Source organism: Neopsephotus bourkii, unplaced genomic scaffold (genome assembly GCF_033783945.1).
Source record: "Neopsephotus bourkii isolate Nb327-2 ecotype Australia unplaced genomic scaffold, CSIRO-AGI_Nbou_v1 NB_275, whole genome shotgun sequence".
Taxonomy (NCBI): Eukaryota; Metazoa; Chordata; class Aves; order Psittaciformes; family Psittacidae; genus Neopsephotus; species Neopsephotus bourkii.
Genome location: NW_026900784.1, coordinates 648 through 11,674, shown reverse-complemented (window position 1 = coordinate 11,674; position 11,027 = coordinate 648). Strand labels below are relative to the sequence as shown.

The following is an 11,027-nucleotide window of genomic DNA, read 5'->3' as shown; positions in this document are numbered from 1 at the left end:
TCATATATATATATATGCAAATAACAATTATTTTTGTACTATGCCATGGAAAAGGAATTCTGGGAAAAAAAAAAAAAAAAGGAAGCAGTGTTTAATTTCCAATAAAAGATTAGCAGCTGGGGTACAGAAGGTTGGGTTTTTTTCCTCAGCAGCTTCACGTTCCTTCTCCTCCCCTACCTCACAAAAATCAGCTTTAGGAATTACAGAAGAACTTACAGCAGGGAAGAAGTACAGGTTGGGCAACTTTGTCCCGCATATATAAGGTTGTAAGTTTACATGTTGAACAGAAATTGTGTGACCTCCAAACTACACACTAAAAAGCCACTGACTGAAGTATTTTAAAGCCAGAAGAATTTAGAATGTAATTACAGCATCAAGTATTACCTAAGATACTTTTGCAAAGATTTTTCTCATGGCATGAGTGTGTACTGCAAGACTGACAGTAATCCATTTGCTCGTATGTATTTTTGACTACTGACACCTACATGATGTAGGCTTGTATCCATTCTTATTAAGAATATTTTGCCATTCTGGTGCATCCCTTTGGGACTAGGATTATATACTTGTACTCGTAAGATTATCCTATGTTACAGCTTTCCTGAAGGCCTCAAAGCTGCTTCTGTACATGATCACTATTACTAGTGTTTGACAATGGAGATTGTCCTCCTTTGTATCACACTTTTTGGACAGACAATGGTAGTAAAAGCAACTTCAGAGTGAGTGTTACTGAGGAAACTAGCTGTATTTTACATCAGCACCACAAACTGCAGCATTACATTTGTTACTCTTTTACTATAATGGATGATACTTAAAAATGAAAAGCAGTAATTCAAGCCATGTCACTGCAGACTCTTATTTGTGCTTTATACTTAAAAGTACAGTGCCTCGAAGCCATTAAACGTCTAAAGGTATAAAACCCTATTATCACGCAACGCAATGCTGTCACCACACCATGCACCTGTACCACCTGCTTAGGCAGAATCAGAATATGATGCCCACATACACACATGGAGGGGAAGATGGGGAGGGTGGAAGAGTGGGAACAGGACTGGGACAGCCCAGAACTAGCAAGATAACACCTATAAACTGAACAACAACTGTACGATTAACCTCTTTATTTAGCTGATATACACGCATCCCTTCCCCGTTTCCTTATGCTTGAGACCATCAGTGCATACTTTGCAGCACAGCTTTTGTCTTAGAGGCTTTAAAAAAAAAACTACTTCTTTGGCCTCATCTGGCTTTAAACTAAAGACAATCTATAGGGAAAAAAAATCATTTTAAAATACCTTCATTGTAATCTCTGCCATTATAAGCTTTATGACTCTGTATTCACTAAGGGTAGAAGTTTACCATCCCCAAGATTAATGGCATCTTATCAACAACTACTCTTTCTTGAGGATAGATGCTTTTTCTAAAATACTATCTCGCACTTAACTGGGAAAAGCCCCACTGAACTCCTGCATCTTTCCAGTATCTAAATCCTACTACAGTTGTGTACAACTCTAGAAGCATAGAAAAAGTTTACCTCATTATTTTCAGTGCTTGAAATCTGCTGTTTAGTAGCTAGAACTTTAAAACCAACAAATCATCTAACGCTGATTGACTGCAAAAGTTAGTTTCATTCACATTTACAACATGGCTGATAAGAGGCAAGAACTAGTAGTGAAGATGTTAGCCTACAAAGATAATCAAGATGAAGTTTTCAACAGCATGCTTAGCTCAGACAAGGTTTTTGAGTATTCTCATAAAATACCTTTCTATTCCTGCAATGTATTCTGGCTCCTTGATCTCTTTTATAGCAGCTATGAAATAAAAGCACCAATTTGCTGGGGTTTGTTTTAACCATTTGAATTCAGAGGAGGATTCAGAACAGTATGCTTCTGAAGCTAATTCCTACCAGACAACAACAAAAGGTATGCAGATGTTCAGAATTTTAACATTTGGCCACATTTAAGTTTCTTTGCTGAGAAATATATAGACCTGGCATTATCATTCAAAATGCTTTTTCTTGGTATTATTTACTTCTACTTCAAGTAGTTTACATGGCAACTTAGTAATAATGATGGTTTTACATAAAGTAATTAAGGTGATCAGTTACTGATTGGTAGTTACCGGAACAGGGTGCCCAGTCTCTATCCTTAAAAGCTAATAAAAATCTGACTGACAAGGCCATGAACAACCTGTTCTAGTTGATTAGGGATCTCCAGGTCCAGGTCCCAACCTCAACTACTCTACAAATTGTTTCGGTATTGCGTGAGCAAAGGTTAAAACCACTTTTCATCACCAAGTTGCAACTTCGTTGTCTTAGTTTAAGAGGGGACTAAAACTTCCTAAAATTCCTTAGTACTTCAAGTACTATCTTACATGGTTGTCAACTAAGCCCTTATCCACACAACCAGTTTCCTACTAAGCTTGAATTTTGAAGATGAAGTTTCTTCTCACACAGGTTTTTATTTCTTCCTAAAATGTAAATATGCTGCTACCAAAGTAGTAGGAGCATTCTACGTGCTAACATAAGTATTTGTTTTCTTATATAAGAAAATAAGGTAGTTGGCTGTCAGCATGGAAAACTAGTAAGAGATTGACCCAGAATGCATCTAGAAATCATCAGCAAGTTAATATTATGAACATGTGGAGCTAAAACAAGAGACCACTTAAGTCAGAATTCTTGATCCAATTCCAACATGAATTTTCTGCCTCAAGGAACTATAGTGAGTGGACAAGAAAGCCTATCCAACTGATTACTACAGGTTTTGTAATCAAACTACCTGCTCAGCAGTGTGTTGACAAACTGTAATAGTTCACTCTTTCCAGATAAGAGAGCCAGCATCATTCTCACCAAGGCTCACGTATGCTGAGCATAATAGTTAAGATCATTACCTACCCAACTTTTAAATATAAGACACACATTTAATGGCAATTTCTGGTTTTATTAAAAAAAGTTGCAAAGCCAGCTAATGTGAACAGGAAGCTCTTTTGTCTTCTTTTAACAGGAATGCCTGCAAACACATGAAACCGAACAAAACCTCACCAGTTTACACCAAAAAAAAAGAAATTAAAAAAGTAACTTTTTTAACTCCATAAAGCTAACCTCAGTAACATGTGTTAGTTAATAATGCAGGGAGCATTGGAGTTGTTTGAACCGTTTGTGTGGTTAATGAACCAGCACTTACATTTTTATTTGATGCAATGTAATGGGACATGGAATTAAAGCAAACTGGGAAAAAACCTAAACAAAAAACCCCAAACAAATAAAAAAATAAGATAAAAAAAAAAAACCCAAAACATTACAACTCCATGCCTTTATACCCTGGTGTAAGACATTCGATGTCCTCATGAATTTCCCAGCTCTCTGCTACAAGTAGGCACAATACAGTTCTCGTATCTTAACCGTACAAATATTTCAACCAAGAGCTGAACAACTGAACTAGATATTTACAACCGTTGATAAAAACCATTTTCTGCATCTTCCAGTAATTAAAAAAAAAAAAAGAAAGTTAAAATAACTGTCAATACTGTCAAATCTAGAAAGTCTTACTCTAGAGCATCTTTTCCTCCTTTACAGCAAGCTCAACTTAACTTTCCGTTGACCAATCGGCCTATCATTCAGTTCATTAATAGCAGCCATAGCTTCCTCATAATTTGTCATAGCAACAATGGCATCACCCGAAGGTAATCCTTGTTCATTGTACTGTACAGAAACTGACTCTGGGATCACTCTGTAGCCATAGAAAAAATCCAGAATCTCATTAGGAGTAGCTTTAAAAGGTAAATTTTTCAACCGAATAGGGACAACATGCTCAGAACCACCACTAAAATTTGGATCTGGCATAAATCTTCCTTCAGGAAAACCTCCCATTTTATTATTCCCAAACTCCATTCTGCCAAAAGGTTCACTGTCACCACCAAAATCCATGAGGGGTGGTGGACCTCTAAAATCCTTAGGAGGGCACATGAAGTCCTCAGGGGGGTGCCTAAATTCAGAAGGATGCCTGAAGTTTCCAGGGGGACCAAATGAATGAATAGGTGGCCCTTGTGGTGGCCCAGACGGTGAGCCAACTGGACCTCTGTCATACGGACGTGAATTACCCTGCATTTCATTTGGTGCAGACAACGGTACACTTACACCAAACTTCTGCATCTGGTCTTCAGATATAAGTCTTATTAATACCTCTGTTCCCAAGAATCTCCGACGATTTAAGTTTTCTGCTTTCATGGCTTGTTCTTCAGATTTAAACTTCACTAATGCTTCTCCCAACCCAACTCCTTTGTCATCATAGAGCAAGTAAATATCATCTTCATCAATATCAAATCTCTCAAAGAACCTTTGTACTTCAATTTTTGACACATCAAATGGAAAATTCCTTACATAAACACATGTCTTAGGGCCGGAATGACCTTCCCGGTAACTTTTCTCTGGTATGGCCTGTCCAAGATGATCTCTGTCCTGTGATCTTTTCCTCTCGCAAGAGTCAATTATTTTCAACATTGACTTTCTTGAAATTGGAAAAATGTAAACAGGACGATTGAGAAGAACCTTTCTGTGACATTCCAAAGCAGCCTGATAATCTCTCTCACTCCTTAACATCACAAAGGCATCCCTAGTCCTCCTCTGATGCTTATCTGTTAGAAGCTTGATCTGTTGGCTGCATATATCCAGGTCAGGAAAAAAATCTCTCAAATCTCTTTTCTCCAGATTAGTAGATAGATTTCTTAAGTGTATGTAATATTCCTGGTTGGGAGATGAACGAGAACGTGTTCTTTGTCTCCTTGGCGATCGTGAATGAGAATGCTTCCTTGAATGCATGTAGCCTGAACTTCTTGGAGAATGGTCTTCACAGAAAAAGTCATTGATTTCATCTGGCATATCCACCCTCCCACCATATTCAATCCACCGTTCCTCTGTAGATGGGCTAATTTCTATGAACCTCTGACCCATGTACTGTCTGTGACGTTTAAGTCCTTCTAAGGCATCACCTGGCGTAGCAAATCTTACCAAGCAATCGCCATTGTTTAAACCATTGCGATGCTTTATCATAATCACTCCATCCACATGTAGCCCAGAAAGGAAAGCACGTACTTCATCTTCTGTTGCAGAGTAAGGTATACCACGTAGAAATAAGTAAAGATCATCTGGGTTAAATGGATGACATGCCTTTCTTGACTGATAGTTTGATTTAGGCATACCTATATTACCATGCCTTGCACCATTGGCATGGAAACCAGCCTCCGGATGATCTGGGGGACCATAACCAGGTTTATTCATTCCTTTGGGAAAAGGCGTGACTAAATGTGGCATGTCTCCAACACCAGCACCAGAACCATTAGTACCTGTTCTTCTAGAGACAGCCATATTTTCTCGTCCCCCACGGTCAAATCGTTTCCGGCTCATTTCTATGGTATTCTGCATCTCTGCCTTGCTGCTGAGAAACAGCTCTATGCGCGAGTCCTTGATAAACCCTCCTGAACAGCTCATGGCACGCCGTGCATCTTCATCTGTTGCAAATATAATAAAAGCCTCCCCAATCTCTCCTCCAATAATATGCACACCTCCATCAGGAATATTCAATCCCAAGAAGAAACGACGAATATCTGCAGGACCCGCAACAACAGGAAGCCCCTGTAAACGGATGACTACAGCCATGCTGAGCTCAACCCACAGCAAAAATCACCTGCAGACAAAAAGGTACACATGATAGCACATCTTTAGTACTCAGCTATTACAGTATCTTAACACTTAAGAAGCTAGAGCCTTTTTAATGAATGTCCTTGTCTCAATCGAGAGAGAAGGTATCAAAAAAACTCACTGAAAGTTCATTAGTCAGAACAATTAGCTGCTCCACCAGCACATGTACACAAGTCTATCAATATTCCCTACCCTAGGGGCAACAGAATCCACCTAAGTCACTCCTCACCATCCACGATACTTAAAGAACACCTGAAGTCTTTCATGGCGTAGTTACTGTATGCCAGAAATCTCTGCCCAGTCCTAAGGAACAAAAAAAATCCTGTTTATTTTTAAACAGGATGCTTGTGATCGTAACACGGAAAATACTAGATGATAAAAGGAGAAAGAAAAAAGAGTAACTGTATCACTGGAAAATGAAGTAATTCACCAACAGTGATGACTTTACTGCTTCGACAAATTGTTCTACCCAGTGATCAGTTCTGTTCAATAATGTATGTTTTCTCTGCATTCAAAAATGTTGCGTCTTTCATGTAGTCAGAGTGTTAACTGCAGCAGCCACATGTACTCAGGAGAGCATATCCTAGCTCCCAGCCACAAGTGCAAGAAAAAAAAGGCTGAGTATGATCTTGTCACAATACTCAGTGAGAAGTGTTAAGCTTTTGGCAGCTTACCTGTTTCTGCTTTGAAGACCTGACAAATTCTGTAAAATCAACTTAACTGTGGAAAGAAAATGAAACATAATTAATGGCTGATTATCTGTACTTTGCCTCATATACTGTGTTACACTGCTGCAGCTCATCCTTAACAGTGGCTAATATTAAAGCCAAGCATGTAATGAACCCACAATCTGGGATACTACGAAGAACTCCTTCCACGTCCCAAGATGCTATGCACTGCATCTTTGTGTTTCCAGTTTAGAAGAAAAAAAGAAAAAAAATCACAGTTTTAGTTGACTTCTGGAAATGATGAGAGCACGATGGGATTACTTGGTCATCACTTGCGACACTGAACTGTTGAAATGAAACAGACTGACAGTATATCGAGGGAAAAACTCTCAATTCAATTCTTTCTGGTCCTTGAAAAATGCGTAAAGTCCACCTCAAGGTTACAGGAAGTGTCCATTCTTCTGAAATCCATCTGCTTTCAAAGTTCACAACAAGAGTATGCTACTCACGAACCCAGCACTGCACTTAAAGGACACAGCAGAGACAATCAAATGAAAAAAAAACCACCAAAAAAATCCAATATGAAGAAACTTCAGGGAGCACTTCAACTGCAAAGCAAGTTTCAGTATTTTCTCTCTATGTTTACTGCCTTTCAAACATAAGAACAAGAATCACTTTGATAACACCAACTTAAACCTATCCTGATTTTCACCATTATCTAACACCACACAACACATAGCACCGCACTCTCAAACACAAGCTTCTGTGCCAAATGATCACATCCCTTTAAAAAAAAACCAAAACACCGAAACACCAAGATTCCAGTGCTCTAACAACTGTTTGTCGCTTCCAGTGTACAAACCCCCGCTCAATAACAAATGTAAAGCACTAGATCCTGATCTACTGATAACAGTAACTATCACTCCACATGTTTTGCAAAACAAGAGCAAACCCCAACTTCAGTAACTAATGAATTCTACATCACTTCTACATGAGCACTTTGTAAGCACAACAAACTGAAAAAAAACCCCTGCCTACGTAGTAACTTCACTAAAGATCACCTGTTCTCTCTATTTCTGTGGCGGGTTGACCCCGACCAACAACCAAGCACCCACACAGCCACCTGTTCACTCCTTATCCCCACCAGTGGGATGGGGAAGAAAACAGAAGAACAAAGTCAAGAAAACTTGTGGGTCAAGATGAAGACACTTTATATTCAGTGAAGATGAAAAAAAAAAAAAAAAAAAGCAAAGGAAATCACTCATCACCTCTCACAGGCTGAGGTCCACCCTGCCTCAAATAACAAGCACCTTGGAAGTCAATGAAAGAATCTCCCACAGAAAAACGCAAAATGATCAAACAAGAACCTTCTTCCTCTACCTCAGTTTTTGTTACTGAGCATATTACATGGTACAGAATATCGCTGTGGTCAGTTTGGATCAGCTGTCCTGGCTGTGTCCCCTCCCAGCATACTTGCCAGGGTGGCAGAGTAGGGAAAAAAGAAAGCCTTGACACTGTGGATACACTGTTCAGCCATAGCAAAAGCAATGATGTGTGGCCAATACTTAGCCATAAATCCAAACCACAGAACCACAAGGGCCACTATGAAGAACGTTAACTCCATCCCAGCCAGACCCAGTACACGTTGTAATATTATCTTCTCAACAGATGTGACGACAATGCCAAAAAGCAAGGAGAATTCAGGGGCCGAATTTTCTTACAGGACCTTCGTGTCTTGAAAAATCAAATCCGCTGCCCTGCTACTTCATGATGGATTTAACCTGTAGTATTTCTGAATTTCATAACTGCATTCTTATCCCAATTTTTAAGCAGCATTCGGAACAGATCCCAGTATTTCTTCCATGATAAACAGCAAGTTCTCCATGATGCGCCAAGGATGCAACATACAACCTTCAGTGGTGAAAACTAGACACAGCGATTCCAGACCATGATGTAATATTTAAGAAGTCCACAAAGAGAAATGCCAGTTCAAATAAGAAGCTTTTACTGACTGAACGTTCAAGCATTGGTAGACGGTGCAGACAAGCCATCCAAGAATTTAAAGTGAATTTAAAAAATTGAAGAAGAGTAACTTTGGGGTTGAAAGTGCCACACAAAACTAAGCCCAATTCATTAACTCTGCAAGGGCCTCAAAGATCACGAATTTAAATTTTAAGTAATTGACAACTTCATGCCACCAATTCAAAAGCACGGAGGTGTGCAGTTTTAAGAAATCTTGTATTTTAACCGAATTAACTAGAAAACAGTACTATGCCTATACCTCTACATCCTCAGCAAATTCCAAACTAAAACTTAACTAGAAAAAAACTGCAGCTTGTAATCACTGTAGGAAACTAAGCCTGCACTAGACTAGTGTTTTTACGGTGACGTAGAGATTACATAGCCTGCATGCAGTCAATATGCAAACTACAACACTCACAGAACTACCCCAACCATACAGCTGAACCAATATAAGAACTGGGGGATCAGAGAATGAATTATTATCTTAAACCTCTTTAAATAAGCCTTAATAGTCGAAGTAAGCTGTTGTTACCGAGTTTTCACATCGCTGAAGGAAGATGCGCGTGAGCTTCGCCGCAGGGCCCGCTACACGGCCGATGTGAGCACGGCCAGCTCCGAGCGCTGCGAGCTAGAGAAAGCCAGCGAGACGCCCGCAGCGGCCCCTACACCGCTCCAGCCACAGACGGCGTCGCACAAGCCCGGAGAGGCCGAGATGGCCGAAGCCCAGGGCCGCGGGCGGCGAATGGAGAACAGGCAATGAGGGGAAGAGGGTGAGGGGGAGGCCGCCAAGCGTGCTCTGGCCCGCCAACAGCCAGCCGTGGTCCGACCCCGCGGAGAAGCCCGGCCTCGCCACGGTCCCGGGACAAGGCTTAAGGGAGGAAAGGTGGTGGGCAGCCAGGCGACATGAAGAGGCCGCGGCCCCGGGAACGATCGCGCAGCGACTCCACGAGGGTTAGGCTGCTCAGAATAAGCTGAGGGCGCGACCCCCACGCCCCTGGTTACACGCAGCGTCCCAGGAAACCGGGCGCTCTCCCTCATGCCATCCACCCACCGGACACGCCACCAGGACAGGCTCCGCGCCGAGCCCCGCTGCCCGCAGTCCCCGGCACAGCACCACCAAGATGGCGTCCTCCACCGCCTGATGGACTCTTCTATAACAGTTGGAAGGATTGTGTTTCTCAATGGTATCAGATGTCTGTGGTCCTCGCTGTGCTCGTTTCTTGCCACACAACTCCTTACAGCAGGGTTTGCTGTGTGCACATCCCACTGTTTGCAGAGATGATCTGTTTTTGTTGACTTCCCTTTCAACGCTGCTGCAAGAGGAGAGAGGCACAGGGGGAGGCCACTCCAGAATGCACTTGCAGGGAGTAATATTGCAGCAGCATGGGGTAAAAGCTTCAGTTTCTTTCCTCTCAGTCCACATCATGATACAACTTGAAAGGAAGCCGTGCTGTAGGGTGGGAAGGAGGAAACTCACACTGTTGGCCTTCCATCTGCCTTCTGTCCCTATGGCTGCAGACCCACCGAGGAGATGCTTTGCTGGTCAGTGATGGACTTCACAGCTCGTCATGCTGGAAGTGTCTGAGATGCACGAGGAGTTTCAGGGGAGCACATTCTGCATCCTGACTTCATGTCTGGCTTCTGTTTCTGTCTGTTATTCAATCATTTCTATGCTAAATGCAGTGCTAGGCCATGGCTAACTTTGTTGTACAGAGCTGCGTTCATTCCTCTCACCAGGTCCTTAAAAAACACCTTAACTAAATGCAACCAAGGCTACCTCAGTGGCAGCTGCATTGCTTGGGGTTTGCAAACCTCTTTCAGTATCTTCGGCTTCCAGGGAAATGCAGGCACATAAATGATGCTGGAGTTGAGCAGCGCCCATTGCCTGGCATTCCCATACAAGGTCTATTGAACAGCTGGTTCTGAAAATTAGCACTCTCAATTATCCATGTGTGATAACTGCCAAGAGCTACCGTGGATTTGTCATTACCTGCAAACCTCAAGTCAATATTAGCTGTCTTGCTAAAACATGCTTTACTCCAACAGAAACTATGGGCTCACTGTAGAAACCAGTGAAGATCCATGGCCTGAGTTATGGAGGATGGCCAGGGAATGGTCTCATTTAACCTAGCAAATCTGTGATGAAAGTTAGTGCAATATTTAGAAATACAGGAATTTGAGCCTTTTTCTGTAGGAAGAGCTCCTCTATGAGCTTTTATCCATACAGATGTGTGTGTGTGTGCAGGAAAAGGGGTTCCTCTCCAAAGTATGTGGCTTTAATGGCCCTGAACGAAAGAGTTTCAGGAATTCTGTCACAAGGGCAAAAGTGATGTGTATTTTGTAACATGATTCCTCAGCTGAGCCCTGGTTGGTTCCCTTCCCTCTCACTTCCCCAATGGAAATACACCTTAAACCAGCTTGGTACAAAAAGCGTCTGCTTCAATCACTGCTTTTGCCAAAACTTAGGGAAAATGGGAACAGTATTTTCCCAATGAACCCTTTTGTGCCAGCTATGACTGTGGGGGCACCGATGGACTCTGCAGGATGATGGGTTCTGCAGTGCACAGGCTGGAGGTGGGATGCAGAGCCCATATCCTGGGTACCAGCAGATGCCTCGGCTGCTCTCCCCCCGTTAACAGCACACGTGT

At 41.8% G+C, this 11,027-nt stretch overlaps 1 protein-coding gene across 1 annotated transcript; it reads right to left on the bottom strand.

Annotated features, from left to right (window-relative positions):
- Nucleotides 1-2,912: 2,912 nt before the first annotated feature.
- On the bottom strand, nucleotides 2,913-9,518 carry RBM12B (RNA binding motif protein 12B). Its single transcript, XM_061346771.1, has 3 exons — nucleotides 9,431-9,518; nucleotides 6,364-6,409; nucleotides 2,913-5,675 (listed from the first exon to the last, which is right to left on the bottom strand). Exon 3 carries the CDS (start codon nucleotides 5,645-5,647, stop codon nucleotides 3,563-3,565), a length of 2,085 nt encoding a protein of 694 aa, XP_061202755.1. The 5' UTR covers nucleotides 5,648-5,675; nucleotides 6,364-6,409; nucleotides 9,431-9,518; the 3' UTR covers nucleotides 2,913-3,562.
- Between the last annotated feature and the right edge of the window lie 1,509 nt (nucleotides 9,519-11,027).

Excerpts from the sequence above, each read along its gene's own strand:
- RBM12B (XM_061346771.1), bottom strand. The coding sequence starts at position 5,647 with ATGGCTGTAGTCATCCGTTTACAGGGGCTTCCTGTTGTTGCGGGTCCT.